This window comes from Ictalurus punctatus, chromosome 16, assembly GCF_001660625.3.
Source record: "Ictalurus punctatus breed USDA103 chromosome 16, Coco_2.0, whole genome shotgun sequence".
NCBI classification, from domain to species: domain Eukaryota; kingdom Metazoa; phylum Chordata; class Actinopteri; order Siluriformes; family Ictaluridae; genus Ictalurus; species Ictalurus punctatus.
This window is the reverse complement of record NC_030431.2, coordinates 19,851,264-19,868,948: the sequence shown is the minus strand read 5'-3', so window position 1 is coordinate 19,868,948 and position 17,685 is coordinate 19,851,264. Positions and strand designations below refer to the sequence as shown.

General features: G+C 39.8%; 1 protein-coding gene across 1 annotated transcript; it reads left to right on the top strand.

The window, feature by feature from the left end:
- The first annotated feature begins 296 nt into the window (after positions 1–296).
- grin3a (glutamate receptor, ionotropic, N-methyl-D-aspartate 3A) lies at positions 297–16,983 on the top strand. The gene is made up of 9 exons (XM_017488452.3): positions 297–1,243; positions 6,963–7,564; positions 8,356–9,406; positions 9,531–9,676; positions 10,529–10,644; positions 11,762–11,913; positions 12,059–12,217; positions 12,391–12,461; positions 16,015–16,983. The coding sequence occupies exons 1-9, from the start codon at positions 530–532 to the stop codon at positions 16,388–16,390; spliced, it is 3,387 nt and encodes a 1,128-aa protein (XP_017343941.1). The 5' UTR covers positions 297–529; the 3' UTR covers positions 16,391–16,983.
- The last annotated feature ends 702 nt before the right edge of the window (positions 16,984–17,685 follow it).

The following is a 17,685-nucleotide window of genomic DNA, read 5'->3' as shown; positions in this document are numbered from 1 at the left end:
GCGCCGCTGGATTTCCGCGGTGGGCGTCGACTGCCTCCTGTCTTTAGAGATATTTGGGAAGACTTTAGATTACTCTTTAATCGGCTTTTAATATTTTCTCTCGGTTTCCCGTGCGTAAATGCGCGTAAAAAAATAGATTTTTCTGTTTGTTTTTTTTATTATTATTTTTTTTTTTTTGGTTAACGTGCAAATATAGCCTAATGAAAATGCATAGAGGATAGGAACAGCACGATTTTGAAGTGCGTACGTTTCGAGAAAATAGCAATTCAATCAGTCATAATAATAATAAATACTTTATTCTCAAATTCATCTGGAGATGAAAAACGGCTGTTTGGAAACGCGTCTCTCGCGCGCGCCGCTCGCGGTCACTCGGGATTCCGCCGATCGCGCGGAGCGAAACTTCACCGCGTGCTGGACATTACCGGAAGAGCGAGCCAACCGGCGCTGGACGCGGAGCAGGAGACGGGAGCGCGGAGGCGGACGCCGTCTTTTTCCCGAGCGCGTCGAGAGCAGCAGGTTGTGTTGAGGAATGCCGGCTCTGGGGATTTGGGATACGCTGGGAAGGTTGGTGCTGCTTCCGTTGCTCGCGCCGGGCGTGTTGGTGCTCATTTTGACGCCCGCGTGCCTCCTCGCGCACCCGCAGCCATGTCAGATCCTGAAACGGATCGGGCACACGGTGCGAGTGGGAGCTGTGCATCTTCAGCCCCGCGCCGTGACGCACAGCTCCCTCGGGAGGAAAGGAATCGAGTGGGATTGGGACGCGGACAGAGAAACGACCTGGGAACAGCTCGAGTTAGTCAGGAAAAGTGTAAGTGAACAAGGTGCGAGGGATGTTAGGACTAAAGGCTCGAACCAGCAAAAAGGCGCGAAAAGTAAATCCGTGCACAAACAAGTCGCGAGCGCGTTTCTACCCAGAGACTCCATCTTCCTGGCCGCGGAGACTCTGAACCGATTACCGAACCTGTTACCATACAACCTGTCACTGGAGATCGTCATGGCTGTGGAGGTAGGACTCGGCGAGCTACCGGCTTTCTCCTTCTCCTCTTCACCTCCTCCATCTGTGTGTTCCGACCCCATGTCGTTCCTGCAGAGTGTGTGTCACACGGTCGTGGTTCAAGGCGTTTCAGCCATCATGGCGTTTCCTGAGAACAGAGACGAGTTCATCAAGTTGGAGTTCGTGTCCTCCTCGCTGCACATTCCAGTCATCAGCGTCGTTCAGAACCAGTTCAGGCGTCAGAGTCGGGTACGAGTCTCTTTTCTTTCCTCACCTTAGGTCATCTTACCTCTTTTGGGCCAGATTGATGGCTAACATTCTGTCCTACAAGCTGAGTATGATATTATCATTTTATTGGTGACATTCAGAAGACCTTAGTCCTGGAGTATTCCATAGTCCTGTATATCCAACTAATCAGCTAATTGCCAGCCCTCTCTGAAATGAAGTGAGTGTGTCAGGGAAGGAAAACATTCAAATGTGCAGAGGGTACTCCAGGGCTGGGAAGCTGGAAGACAGGGACAGAATAGCACATTCTGATAATATTGCTACACCTTGGGCATGAAATGTGTTGCAAAATATAAAAACAGTTATACAGACCAGATATATAGACACAGAGTGGAAAAAGGGGATGAGTAAGAGCACATTAAAGGGTGACGCCACCTAATTATATATTGTATATGTCAGAGTTGTTTGTTCCTTGGCGCAGAATAAATAACCATAGATGCTTTATAGTTCTTAATAGTGAAAGAATTTGGTTAAAACACCAACACTACAATCGATTTCTAAAACTGGCTTTATAAGGTGATATTTTTGGCTCGATTTTGTCGTCACAGAAGAAAATTGTTCTTTGGTTGGCGGTATTAGAATCCAATGTAGTGCCACTGCAACCAAAGCAACAAAGTTTTCACATAAATCTTCTGTTCAGACTGACAATGTCAGCAGAAGATGATGTCGCTTTAATCACAGAGATATAGAACTAATAGAAAATAATTGATTGGTATCATCTCATACAGCGTGACAGTTCATTTTATATCATAAAAGACTGCTGAATTCTTAGCTGGATACAATTGAACCATTTGTATAAACTGCACAGCGTAATAGCCTGGGTCTCTCAAAGATGAGGGTTTGGGTAGCAAGGCTTATTTCAAGAGTCTCAACTGCAAATCTGTGCCTTACAGTGTTTTACAGTTAAAGACTGGCTTGCGTTCATTTATTTATCCATTATTAATTCATTCCTGTTTTGGGATCATGCCAGTGTACTATTTATCAAAACACCTGAGAACAAGAGAACTTAATGCTTACAGGGAAAAAAAGAAACGATAAGTTTAGTGCTTATTTCATAGTGTAGTCGTTTTTGACAGCAGTATTGCAAATGGCAATATTGAGATATCTCTTAGCAAGTCAAATAATACATTGTACATCCCTGGTATAGGAGCATATAAATAGAATACTGTACAGTCCGTACAGGTTTTTGAGTTTTTTCTGATCGTTGAAGGCAAAAATGCTTGATTTTGCGGTGGCTTTTTTCAAAAATCGTGATGCAAATGTGATGATTTTTTTTGTGTGTGCTTTTCTGTGGAAAACTACTTTAAATTACGAAATTGCACTGCACAAAAATGTTTTCCATGGTCTTTCACAGTGATGTTTGTTGGTAAATGAGACCTTTTAGCAATACATGCATGTTCGACATGCATTAATTGAAGGGGGATTTGGCTGAATGCACGTTGTGATGGCATCACATGATGCGTCTTGGCTCAAATCTGTGGAGAATCTGCATGAATTTAGAAAAATTGCAAGCTCCTGCGAGTTCATGTCTGCAATCGCAAAATCCTGGAGGGACTGACTGTACATATATTACGGATGTAAGACTTGACTGATTATGAATGCAGGTAATTGTATCTATAAGTGTAAACCTGCTATATAATGAGTCGAGAATGTGACACAAATGCCAGGTGTTAATTCACCATACAAGATGTTCACCATACATTCTCTACCTGAAAAAATCTGACTTCTTGTTGTTCTATAAAAAGCACCAGTTAAAAATATTTTCCTCCCTAAAGAGGTCAATATTAAATAGAGAAAAATGATCTAAATGGGTGAATCACGAATGATCTAATGGTGACTCATGACTGACTCACTCATATGTTTCTTATAAATACATTCAACATCTGTAAACCTTCCAAAACCTTCCCCATCATGGTGGAAATTGTCCGCAGGCATCGTTCGGGGCTGTCAGTCCACTTGAAGTTAGCACCATCTTCTGGTCAGACAGCTCTGTGTTTACATGTGTTCAGGTGAAAACTAGCCATGAATTCAATAGTGTCACAGTGTGCATCCATCAACATCAAACGCCAGGGTTGACCAAATCTTGTTATTGACCTTTGGTTTGTCTGGTACAAATCGTGATGGGTGCTTTTTTCAACATAGACAGAAGGCAGATAAAGACAAGCTCTGGGTGTCTAGGATAAATCCTGAGTCAACATTTGTCTTGTTCCATTCGGATCTTCCTACTCCAGATGCTTATTCATTCTTAACTATGGACTATGATGCACAAATATGTGGCTAATTGAAATGATGAAAAATAAAGGCCTTCTAAGGAGGTTTCTTGTACTAATGGGTGTGCTGGTATATCATGATGAGGAAATATTTAAAAATATATATATATTCTGGGAAGTGCTGCATGACCTTTGAAATATATTACAAAAGTATTAAAACAAGGTAGGCTTGTAGGGTTAGGGTTAGACTGCTAAAAACTAAAAATGATCCTCTAAAGAAGTCATAGAAGTTTTCCTAACTAAATCATTTAACCCTACAAGTTGCTCCTGTCACATGTAATTTGTCAAACGAAGTAGAACATGGCACCATATGAAATACCTGGACGAGGCAGAAAAAGGAAGCTATCAATGGCTGTAACCAAATTTCTGAGAAGGCAGGTTGTGAAAAACCCTTGAGTGACTGCAAAAGACCTGCAGCAAGACTTGGTGGCAACAGACACTGAGGTTTCAGTGAGCACAGTATGATGCGTATTAAATGCCGAAGGTTTCTATGCTAGAACTCTAAAACATACACCACTACTGACCCAAAAGCACAAGAAAAGTCGGCTCAAAATCATATAAATAAACCACAGAAGTTTTTGGATTCTGTTCTGTGGTGCGATGAAACAAAACTTGGAAACATGGAACTTTTCAGCATGACGGATCAGCAGTATGTCTGGAGGTAGAAGGATGAAGAAAGAACACTCTGTACACAGTAAAGCATGGTGGAGGCTTGGTGATGCTCTGGGGCTGCTTTGCATCCTGTGGCACTGGAAACCTGCAACGTGTGGAAGGCAAGATGGATTCATTGAAGCATCAAGAAATCCTAGGAGAAAACTTTATGCAGTCTGTGAGAAAGCTGAAGCTTGGGCGTTATTGGACCTTCACAACAGGACGATGATACTAAGCATATCTCAAATTCCACCAAGGCTTGGTTGCAGGAGAAGTCCTGGAAGATTCTACAGGGCCAACACGGTCACCTGACTTGAACCCCATAGAAAATCTCTGGTGGGATTTGAAGAAGGCGGTTGCAGCACGCAAACCCAAGAATATTACTGAACTGGAGGCCATTGCTCATGAGGAATGAGCTATGATTCCTCAGAAACGCTGCCAGAAGCTATGCATCTCATTTGCAGCAGGTCATAACAACAAGAGGGTGCTCTGCTAAAGATGCGTGCCATGAAGGGGTTGAATAATTTTGAATAGTTGCATTTTCAGTTGAATTTGTGGAAACCCCTTGAAGCAGTCGCTGTGTTGAACTATTTCAATTGCTTTTGTTTTACTTGTTCATTGCAAACTGCTGAAGGTCTGTCAATTTTGACAATAAACCTGATTTGCAATGAGGGTTGAATCATTTTGATTGCAGCTGTAAGTGAGGAGATAAAGCTTAAGGTGGCTATCCTCTATAAACCTATATAGTATGTCATAAAAATCTAAATATTTCTACTACAATAATAAAAACTGATGAAAGTGATGCAGAATACAATTAATGTTTAGAACCAAGCAGCTCAGCAAAGAAATCCACAGTGATTAAATCTTGTATACCACAGCATTGTTGAATTAGTGAATCTGATTGGTCAGAAGATGATCGTTAATTAATTTTATAATGCAAGTAATAACAGGAACTAACTTGCCTCGCAGCCATTCTTTACCATTAAATGTAACTATTGTAATCCATTACCTGGGTGGTAACAGCCCCAAAGTGGAGATCACATCACATCACCCAATCATGGATTATTTTCCCACTTTCCCAATTCCTTAATTATTCAAAGTGAGCCTGAGAAAGTACCTTAGCCTTTGTCTGGCTATGCTGCTTTGAAGAATTTGTACAGACATCTCTCTAAAATCATGATCAAAGCTGGAGTACATGCCAAACGGTTTCATTGCCCATCCTTGTTGTACACTGAATGTTAAATATTCACAGCAAAAATGTTTACGCAAGAAATCATTTAAAAGAAAGGGACACCCACAATAAAAATCTAGCTCTAGAGTCATGTAGCTATTCAGAAATTCTGTAGGTGGTAATTGTAGCTCACCATAAAGCTGGATCAGATTGCACGCTTCATAATAATGAGTAAAGAAAAAAATAACTTAACTTGTGAAGAAGAAAAGAAATAATAATGGATTTATTTCCAAACAAAAGAAGAAGTAAATCTCATTTTGTCCGGAAATAAATCCATGAAAATTTAAATTTCACCTAGTTATAATGAGTGTTTTCTGCTGCCTGTAAATATTGATTCCCCAAGGGAAATTAAACTTGTGTGATAAGCATTTCAACCAGATGTCTTGATGAGTGATTTAGTGAGGTGTCACAAGGTTATTCTATAGTATTATATCTATTAAGCCTCCAGTAGTAGGTTAATAAAAACTGACATTTGTGATTATCATGAAAACTCCAAATATTCTGTTTAATCTAAATGTAATTTATTTGCTTTTTGATGTGTCTAATGTGCAACAGTTGGAAACAGGGTTGCCAGGGTCATGGTGCTTATGCCAAAATTGGCAGAATCACAAAGTTCTGGAGAGGGAAAGGGAGGTTATGGAATGGATAGTGGCTGTACCAGGTGATTAATAAAAAGGTGAATTACAGATAGTGCTAATCAGTACACAGTAACCTTGTTTTGGAGCTCTTTTCATGTTCTTTTGAGAAGTTTTTGAGATATATTTGGACTGGACAGTTTGCTGAGACCTGGTCACCATGGCTGGAAATGACTAAAGGTTCCATAGAGGTATGAAGTGTTTTGGAAGATTTATTAAATATTAACACATTCTGCCTACCTTTATTAATTTGGCAGGCAGTTATTCCCAAATGACACCTCAAGTTCAGCAGTTGTTCTCTGGCAGCGGAACTTCAATTTGCAACCGTCTGATCACAATCTCAAAGCCTTAACCAATGAGTTCAGAACAGCCCTGAGGCCTTTAGACCTTAACATCATTCATACTGACTTCATATTTAAAATTCAAAAAACGACACCATTCAAATACCTACAAAACAAACATGGCTTGGTCTGTGAAAATGTACAGTATTATTACCTTCTGCAGTGAAATATAGCAAGTAGTTTGAGGTAATTGCATATATTCTCGTTGAATACTAAAAGCATCAAGCTGTAAACAATAAAACGTAATTGTACCTTAATGAAGACACTGTGTAAAAATGGGATATAAACGTGTTTTCAACATTAAAGCTTTACATAATTTATGATCATCACAGAGCTAAGCCAGTGCTGATTGGATATGATAATATGATAAAAAGTGTGTCCAGTGGAAAACCTGATTTTTCACTGAATGGGAGGAATGGGCAATTCATGAAAACAGTTCAGAGCAAGCTTCCTGTCCTGCTGTTGCATTTCACTCCAATGAAAGCTACTGTATGTCTGCCTTTTTTTAAGCTCCATTTTCTGTAACTTGTTTTCTCTTTCATTCCCACCCGACAGAACTCGCTCCATTTCCAGATGGCCATGCAGAATCCCCAGACTCCTCAGGTGGACTTAATCTATTCTCTTCTTTCCATTAATAATTGGTACGATGTGAGCCTGCTGATGTGCCAGGAGCTTAATATTTCCCAGTTCATCTTCCTGCTTCGCAACAACTCAAAATTTCACCTGGGCTCCATAGTCAACATTTCCACTAACAGCAGCAGCAAAAGTGACTTTCAGACAGCCCTGCAGAGTCACATGACCTCCATTAAGGACATAACATCCACCATTGTGACTTTTGGATGTGATATTCGGGACATAAAGAGGATCTTTATAACCATAGCAAAGCTTGGTTTAGTGCTGCCAGACTACCACTGGATTATAGGGGACTCGCAGAACGTGGAGGAGTTAAGGACCGAGGGGCTGCCGATGGGCCTTATGGCGCATGGGCGAATGAGGCAGCCTGCTCTGGATCACTACGTTCAGGACTCTTTGGAGTTTATTGCCAGGGCCGTTGGATCAGCTGCCACTGTGTCTCCAGAGCTGGCGCTTATCCCTGGCATCACAAACTGCATGGTGATTGAGGATAAAAATCTCACCTCAGGAAGCTATCTGTCCAGGTAGTAATTTATGCATTCTACTATGTTTCAAGTTTGATTCCATGCATCATCTAATGTCTATGACTGTATTTTCTCATCTTTAATTCCTACTTTAATGTGTTGTCAGATAAGAATTAACTTCAGGGGCCGTTCTTTTAAAATACCTTTTAGTAATACTTTAAGCAAGAGGATGGGTGATTTTACTCTCGCTTTGCTTCAGAAATAGATTTTCAAGCACATACTTCATAGTTCCATTTTCATATTTATTGGGTTTCCTGTCTTCACATAACTTCAGAATGGTTTCCCAAAAAACATTTATGCCATTAGATAAGCCTCCTTTTCATTCTAATAGAAAAGTGCGGTTGTATCTCTATATCTGCCAAAGAAAACCACCTTGAGATTTTGCTGATGATTGTATACTTTTGCATCCACAAATGACTATTATTTACATATAAAGAAGGAAAAACAGAACAAGTTTTTAAATTGGTGCTTTCTGGGATAAGCCAAGAGGAGAAAATAACAACCTTGTAGATGGAAAGTGTTATCATAGTGATTAGACAGAAAGCTGCCCATGGGTTTGTAGGGTATGACGTTCTGAAAGGTAGCTGACATGCTCATAGTGCTAGCAAAGCAAAATCATTCTTTTTGAACCGGTTATTCATCTGCCAGAGGAAATTCATAGATACTGAGCTCCATGCTCATTAGACCCCAATTTTTCTCTGGCAAAAGGTAGAAAACTATTGTGTAAAGTAAAAGAAAGGAAAGGCTTCATAAGGAAAAGGCACTGAAACTGTTGTACTCTTGTTCCCCAGGTTCATGGCCAACACATCATTTGATGGGCTAAGTGGCTCCATTCATGTTCAGGATGAATCTACCATTATCTCCAAAAGCCATCACTTCATTTGGAATCTGCAGCATGATCCATTAGGGAGCCCTGCATGGACACGACTTGGTAGCTGGAAGCAGGGAAAAGTGGTACTGGACTATGGAGTTTGGCCTAGCAAGAAACGTTCACACCCAGGTGGCGATTGGAGGCATTCCTCCAGATTGCACCTGCGGGTAGTAACGCTGGTAGAGCACCCCTTTGTATTCACGCGAGAGGTGGATGATGATGGTCAGTGCCCAGCAGGGCAGCTGTGCCTTGACCCACTCACCAATGACACAGCACTTCTTGATGCCCTCTTCCATGGCCTGCAGTCTGGCAACAGCACAGTTCCCACCAAGCTCAAGAAGTGCTGCTATGGCTATTGCATAGACCTGCTGGAGAAACTAGCTGAGGATGTGGGTTTTAACTTTGACCTCTATATTGTGGGAGATGGAAAGTATGGTGCCTACAAGAACGGCCGCTGGACAGGCTTGGTGGGAGACCTGCTGAGTGGTGCAGCACAGTTGGCTGTCACTTCATTTAGCATCAACTCAGCTCGCAGTCAGGTTATCGACTTCACCAGCCCTTTCTTCTCCACCAGCCTGGGCATCCTAGTGAGGACAAGAGACACGGCAGCGCCCATTGGTGCCTTCATGTGGCCCTTACACTGGAGCATGTGGCTGGGCATCTTCGCATCTCTCCACGTTACTGCTGTATTCCTTACCCTGTATGAGTGGAAGAGTCCATTTGGGATGACGCCCAAAGGCCGAAACAGGGACCGTGTATTCTCCTTCTCTTCAGCACTCAATGTTTGCTATGCCATCTTGTTCGGTAGGACAGCTGCCATCAAGCCACCCAAGTGCTGGACAGGCCGCTTTCTAATGAATCTCTGGGCCATATTCTGTCTGTTTTGTCTCTCAACATACACAGCCAATCTGGCTGCCGTGATGGTTGGGGAAAAGACGTATGAGCAGCTTTCAGGTATACACGACCCCAAGGTAAGACCATCCTAAGTACCTTTTTGCAGAGTGTTTTATAAATGGCTTAGGGATGAGCCCAAATTCTAAATTGTCGTCATTGAAGTCATTGCTACTACTAACGGGAATTATCCGTCCCTTTAAGCTCCATCATCCATCGCAGGGTTTCCGATTTGGGACCGTACGGGAGAGCAGTGCTGAGGATTATGTGAAAAAAAGCTTTCCAGAGATGCATGAATACATGAGGCGATATAATGTTCCTACAACCCCTGATGGAATAGACCACCTTAAGTAAGTCATAATCATTACAGAAAAGGACTAATATATACACATACATACATACATACATACATACATACATACATATATATCAGAACCTGAATCTAGAGTTGTCCAATACTGTTTACTACTATGTATCTACTAGATAGCAAAGTAGAAATGGGGTTACAGTGATACTTGGGACCACACATAGCCATTAGGGAACCTCGAATAGATGGAATTTGGTGGCTGGAAGCAGGGTAAAATGGTGCTGGAGTAAGGAGCTTGGACTAGCAAGATAAACCCTAACATAAACACAGGAATGTACAGACTAGCATCTAGCATCCACAGCAAATTCAGTTTTCCTGACTGCATCAACTGAATGCGTTCTTAGACATGTGCTCTTTTGATCTCTCACATCCTCTTTTAGAATGTCCTTGAATCGAGTGTTTCCAAATATCTGCTAGTATGGATTTTGAAAATCCTTCAAACAGCCACAGACATAATGGGCTTCGGGATTTTGTAAACCATATAAAATGTAGTGCATACCATTGTCTAAAGTCCAGCTGCAAACCCTATTTCCAAGATAGCATGCTGTTGAAACAGACTACTACAAGAAACTAAGTTTGTGGCATAACTGCCTCCCGACACCTTTTCTACATTTTAAATGATATCTGAAAGACTATTTATTCTGTGGAACACATTGAAATCAATGCTATGTCGAGTTCTTACACAATATTCTGTGCAAGTCTAAATACCAAGATATGCTTTTTTTAAATAATGTACTCTTTTTGAAAGAACTGATCACTCATAAATGATCAGACTGACACTGTAGTAAAAATGTTATCGTAATGCATAATAGGCCTATTTTATTTATCTTTTCAGGGATGATCCTCAAAAACTAGATGCTTTTATTATGGACAAAGCCCTCTTAGACTATGAAGTGTCCATTGATGCTGATTGTAAAACTCTCACAGTGGGGAAACCATTTGCAATTGAAGGCAAGTTAATCATTGATTCCTCATTTATATACTTATTAAGATACTGAATGAATTTCATTATGTATCAAGCCACCATATGACAAGAATTGATTTCCATAGGGAAACTGTCAAGTGAAAAAGAAAATTACAAAATAAATGAAAATACTTCTTAAAATTTTTGTTACTCAATAAGTGTATAAGGGTCATTCTACAAAAGTGGTTCATATTCAGGGTTAAGATAATGTTGAAAATGTTTCCTCTTTTACACATGAATGTCTTTCACCTTGGGACTTAACTATAGATTATGCATTAATTAAGCATACACTAAAAACCTGTATCTGAATCTTGTCAGTATTGAAACAAAAATATATCATTGATACGTAATTATTTATTAAGCTTTTTTATCCCCTATTAGGCTTTATGTAACTAACATGAGAAATATATCAAATCTACTCATAATACAGCGATACGATTCCACCTTACACATTCTAGTCATAATGTACTGTAGAATTTTAATTTGTTAAAATGTTCTTAAAAATATGTTTTGGTTATAGCCCGCTTCAGTTTTTGAAATCAGTGCCAGGTTATCAAGAGTTGAAACTTTTTTATTTCAAAATGTTGAAGGAAATCTATTTACCACGTGTTCCAGATGAAGAAAAATGTTTAAAACATTTTGCATCATTGCTCACATGTTTAGGGCTGTGGCAAAATACTATTTAGTACAGAGAATTTTTCAGTTAAAAAAAAAATACATAATAGTGTGTTACACCATGTCTGTAGAATTAAGAGTCTGCATAATAAAGAGCACAGCTATCATATGTATAAGGACTTTATAGTGCTTTGCATGTTAATATAACAAAGAGTATACATAGAATTCTTGTGTACAGATTTATGATGTGTGGCAGCCTGGGAAAATACTTCACATGGTGAATTCTTCTACTATATATTCTTCTGAAATCCCCATTTTTTGAAAAAAAGGATTCTTTTTGGCCTTTTTGCCAGAATTTAGCAGCAGCAACATGGGACGGGCTTTCCCTGACCACCACACATGTAGGGTTGCTATGTTAGAACGTCTACATACTATAGTTGCATCTATTTCTTATTCATTAATAAACACTGCAAATAATTGAATTCACAGGCTATGGCATTGGTCTCAAACAGAATTCGCCTCTGACTTCAAATATCTCTGAGCTGGTTAGCCAGTACAAGTCAGATGGATTTATGGACATGCTGCATGATAAGTGGTACAAAGTGGTGCCCTGTGGGAAAAGAAGTTTTGCTGTGACAGAGGTAATGAAATATACATGATATAACAAAAGCTCAGTAGCAATATGTCATCCATTTAATCTCTCGTTTCATATGATGCTGTATGTATGGGATTTTATTTTTTATTCTCTTGGATTTAATCTAATTTGCACTTTGTTCTGATATCTAGACTTTACAGATGGGGATTAAACATTTCTCAGGGTTATTTGTAATGCTGTGCATAGGAGTCGCTTTGTCTCTCCTCACAACTATTGCTGAACACGTTGTCCATCGCTGGGTGATACCCAAGATGCAGAACAAGCCACAGTACTGGCTTCATACGAGTCAAGTGAGTCTATTTTTTGTTTTTCTGACTGATAACTTCAGTATAATCTAATTTCATTTCAGTAATGTATTAGAGCATTAATGAAAACCTGAGTCAGTTTGATGTAATTATATTATCATATTCCCAGTTGCTCTCTGCGTTGTCTTTAATAACACTTAATACGATTGCTCTATCAGAGATTGCATCGAGCACTTAACCCGACCCTCAATGAAGACAAATTATCAACTGTTGCGAAACCGGAAAAAAGGTAAGGATCCATTATTACACAGCATGTCCAGATATGCCCAGTGTCTGCTAAATGAAATTATTAAATGTAATCATATTTGCCCACTAACTGATAATGAAGCCAATAAACTAATGAGAGTTGAATAGAACTCTGCACATGTACCATAACTGAACAATCTGTTAAAAAAAATCTGCATTTATATTTTTGTTACATGTAATCGAGCCAAACTTTTGTGCATGCATCCACAACCATTTAGTGTCAAAGGTACCAAATCAGCCAGACGCTTACGAGCCCAGTCATAGCGTTCACCACAACAGCTCAGTTTTCAAATGCCTTGCTTGTCTTAAAGCCTGTGTGAACTTATTTTCAGAATTAGCTCTTTACTATTAGATATAACTTCTATAGTAAATTTAATACGGACTAGAAAAGAAAGCTCTGAGATTCCTAAACACCTTTCTAGCACTAGCACTGTTCCTGATTTGTTTACACTGCCTGGGATATACAACAGTCAATCATTATGTAATCTGACACACCCACACCGAAGCTTTTAGTTATAATGAAAATGTAGTAAGAGACATACACCGACCAGCCATAACATTAAAACCACCTGCCTAATATTGTGTAGGTCCAAAACAGCTCTGACCCATCAAGGCATGGACTCCACAAGACCTCTGAAGTTGTGCTGTAGTGTCTGGCACCAAGACATTAGCAGCAGATCCTGCAAACCCCATAGGGGCCGAAGTGGGGTCTCCAAGGATCAGACTTGATTGTCGAGCACATCCTACAGATGCTCGATTGGACTGAGATCTGGGGAATTTGGAGGCCAAATCAACACCTTGAACTCTATCATGTTCTTCAAATCATTCCTGAACAATTTTGCAGTGTGGCAGGGTGCATTATCCTGCTGAAAGTGGCCACTGCCATTAGGGAATACCGTTGCCATGTAGGTGGTATTTATCAAAGGAAAAACCACATGAATGACTGAACCCAAGGTCCCAGCAGGACATTGCCCAGAGCATCACACTGCCTCCGCTGGCTTGCCTTCTTCCCATAGTCTACCCTGATGCTATCTCTTCCCCATGGTAAGCATCACACACGCACCTGGCGTGATTCATCCGACCAGGCCACGTTCTTCCATTGATTCGTGGTCAGTTATGATGCTCATATGCCCATTGTGATGCTTTTGATGGTGGACAGAGATCAGCATGGGCACTCTGACCGGTCTGCAGACCCATACGCAGCAAGCTGCAATGCACTGTGTGCTCTGACGCCTTTCTATGATAGCCAGCTTTAACTTTTTCAACAGCTTGTACTACAGTAGCTCGTCTGTGAGAGTCAGACCAGGCACACTAGCCTACACTCCCCACGTGCATCAATAAGCCATGACCCTGTTACCAGGTCACTAGTTGTCAGTCCTTGGTCCACTTTTGGTAGGTACTAACCACTTCATACTGGGAACCACACATAAGACCTGCCATTTTGGAGATGCTGTAACCCAGTCATCTAGCCAGCACAATTTGTCCCTTGTAAAAGTACTCAGATTCTTACACTTGCGCATTTTTCCTGCTTCCAACACATAAACATCGGGAACTGACTGTTCACTTGCTGCCTAATATATCCCACCCCTTGACAGGTGCCACTGCAGCAAGATAATCAATGCTATTCACGTCACCTGTCAGTGCTTTTAATGTTATTGCTGAAGGGTGTATTTTTTTCTTGATATGCCATTGTTACGTTGTTGGATTAATAACCTGCATATAAACACTGGTACTGTTTTTTGGGGGGTTTTTTTTAACCAAATAATAGGTTGAAAGTGATCCTACTATTATAAAACTTTTGTATATTCACTGTGAAATTTTCAACTAATATATGTTGAATTCTTGCCAGGATTGATTTGAGCCTCTCTGAAGTACTTGTATATTTGTTCAGTCATTTGAATAGATTACTGCCCAAAAGAATAAATGGATTCCTCCTTTTTCAAAAACCAAATTTACGCTGTGTATGCTTGAAGCTTAGCCCTCCTGTCACCCTCCTTTCAGCTTGTTGGGTTCTAGATTCCTAACAACCTGCTTCCATGAATAATTAAGCCCACTACTGCAATATAATAATAAACTAATATATAGAGACTAATAAATAAACAAATTGATATTTTTCTGTGAATAACTAAGAATATTATACTAATACACCTAAAGGAAAAGGTCACTCTTCAAACAAAATGTAATAACATCGCCAATGTGATAATGTCGGAATATCTTTTTATATTTGTCAAAGTCAAGAGCATCTTAACACTTTTTTTAAAACAACCCTGCAACATAAGGTACCAAGCTAGTAACACCTTCGAGAACAGAAAACATTTACCCTCTTAAGTACTAATAAGGTTATAATTGCTAAGCTTGGATGTTTTGAAAGAGAATTCAACATTCAAGCAATAAGTTACCAATAAAGACCAATAAATACACTTTTAGGTTGGAAAAAAAAAACCCTAATATTTTTATGCTTTCACCTTGAGATGAAGAAGGCGTTACTGTTTGTTTTTGGTTTGTCTGTCAACCTCTACTTCTTCCTGTCTGTCTGTACATCCCTCTGAGATTCTTGAATCTCAAGAATGAGCGGTTTGTAAGATTTTTATGGATTAATCATTGTAACCAGTCGATGAACTGATATGATTTTAGAATTATTCCAAACAGGGTGAAGGTCACAGCAAGCTCAAATGTCTGCAACAGATTTTCTTCAAAACATACTTCATGTTTTAGGTATATTTTGCATACAATTTTGTAACAAGAAAGACTAGACTTGTTGGCAGTGGAGGCATCCCTGTCTGGTTGAGTTCCACTTGTTTGGTTTTACAATTTATTGCTAAAGTTTACTTTAAAGACCTCATAAGTTTAACAGAAAATGAATTCACTTCAGACATTTCTCTAAAAGTTGGTGTAAAAAGGTGGAATATTTTGACTTTTAATTTCTTTGCTACTTAAATAAACACAAATATGCACACAAACTCATATTGACGAAAATTGTAAAACATGCTTTGTTGCCTGAACTTTAAGAAGAAAAAAAAAAAAAAAGAATTATGTGGAAATCTTTTTTTTTTTAATCTTGTTTGACTCTTTTGGGTAAGGAGCGAGTTTAACAAATGCAATAGTAAAAAAAAAGTTAAATTGACTAATACCATCCAAGCTAATGTGTTTCCCTCACACGGTGAATGTTACACTTGGATCAAGTTGTGGGATAAACAAAGTGCCAGAGCAAAACAGACATAAGCCTAATCAGTTCAGTTTGCAAAACAGGTACTGCCGTGTCAAAATGTCCGTGATGTTAGTGATGCTCCTGCACTGCAGTCAAAATGAAATTGTTAAATCCTCCATTTACACTTTTGGTGGCAACCAGTTTTTAAAATGCCAGAATAAAATCCATGCAAAAATAGAAACATATTTCAGTCTTTGGAACTATATATAGTAGAAACTGTCAAGATTTCTACCAGGTCGCCACAGATATTGTTAGTATAATAGGTATTTAAGCATAAAGACATGTATTTGGACTAAATCATGCCTTCATCTCTTTGCTCTATGGAAAGGTGCAACATTGGGAACAACCAGCAAAATCTCTGGAACGTCTGTGAAAACTCAGTCTGCCCACGTTGTCGCCTTTCCAACCAAGAGGAACAGCAGAACAATTTGGAATGTTTACAGTGTAAAGAGCTCCTCCCCCCTCCTCCTCCTCCTCCTCCGCCTCCTCCTGTTTCTCCTCCTCCTCCTCAGCTGAAGAGACAGCTTCCTCTACAGTCGAATGGGAAAACAGACCTGCTGGGCCTGGCACACAGCCCAATAGTGCAGGAGCTGACTGACCTGGAGACTCACATTCAGATCATCAAACAGCAGCTCCAGCTGGCCATGAAGAAAAAAAAGGAGCTGGAACAGTACCAGAAAACCAACATGGCACCCGAGTCCTAGAGCAGTCTCTGAAGCTGTTTTGGGGAAGTCTGTGACTCTGCAAAATTAATGATGGATTATTTTGCTTCCCAAGTCGAAGCTTTTCATGTTCCTCTGCACATATTTTTAAAAGGACATTTTATTTTTCTCTTTGTTATTAAGTTTTCTCTTTTTGAATGTTCTTCTTGGCATCGCTCTGGACCAATTGGTCTATAGGATGGACAAAGCAGTGAGAAATTTGGATACAAACCCTTTCTGTGTATGTGTGTGTGTGTGTGTGTGCGTGTGTGTGTGTGTGTGTGCGTAACTGCAAGGGGTGTGCGTGTCTGCGTGATAGTGCAAGGGGAAAAGCGCTCTGTGCATCAGAGCGATAGATATATATTTAAGGTGTCAGATTGTGATGTACGATAGCACCTCCTGCATATCAATATAAAGCACTAAACTGTTTTATATAAGGAAGCATGAATGCGGTCTCTCTGGTTGCAATGAGAAAAGTCTTTACCGTGACCTGCGAAAGGATTCTGAATCTCTTAATTAAAAACAAGCTTTGATAAAGATCTCAGAAGCTCAATCCTTCATTTGCTCAGTCAGTCATTTGCACTACACTTGGTCTGTTATTTGGATTCCTCGGTGCATTCTATTGTGAAACACAGAGACCACATACATTGGGTCATTTATTTTAAGGATTTTATATACAAAAATGAAAGTAAATGTAAATACAACTAAGATGCAGTTAAAACAAATTGAACTGCAATGTCTTAACAGTTCAGAAGATATGAGATGCATTTACATTTTGGGTATATAAAACACAATCTAAAAGGCACAGTGGAATGAGACATGATCCTTTAGTTAAGATATGCAACATCCTCTACAGCTGAGAATGGTTGGTCATCCATGGCAAGAAATTCCATAACATTTTTTAGTTTTACTTGGCTCTTTGTCACTGTGTGTTTGTGAATTTTTTAAATCAGCTCAAAAACTGGTTACAGATGGCAATGGCATGTTAGTAGGTGCTTATCTTTTTGCTGGTTATATTTTTGTATTCTGTATATTGATGGGATTGGGATGTAAATGAGGTGGCATAGTGACATGGTGGTGCAGCGGGTACAACTGCTGCCCCACATCTTCATGGTCCCCAGAGTTTTCATTGCATTCTCCATGTCCATCTCCATTTTGAATTACTCACAAAACATGCTGGTAGGTGGATTGGTAATGCTAAATTGCCCCTAGGTGTGAATAAGATGTGAATGTATGTGTGTGTGCGTGCATGTGCATGTGCATGGTGTCCTGTGATGGTTCCATGAAAGGTGTGACCC

Coding starts and splice junctions, on each gene's coding strand:
- grin3a (XM_017488452.3), top strand. CDS start 530: ATGCCGGCTCTGGGGATTTGGGATACGCTGGGAAGGTTGGTGCTGCTT. Junction 7,565..8,355: donor TCAGGAAGCTATCTGTCCAG/GTAGTAATTTAT, acceptor CTTGTTCCCCAG/GTTCATGGCCAACACATCAT. Junction 12,462..16,014: donor GTTGCGAAACCGGAAAAAAG/GTAAGGATCCAT, acceptor CTCTATGGAAAG/GTGCAACATTGGGAACAACC.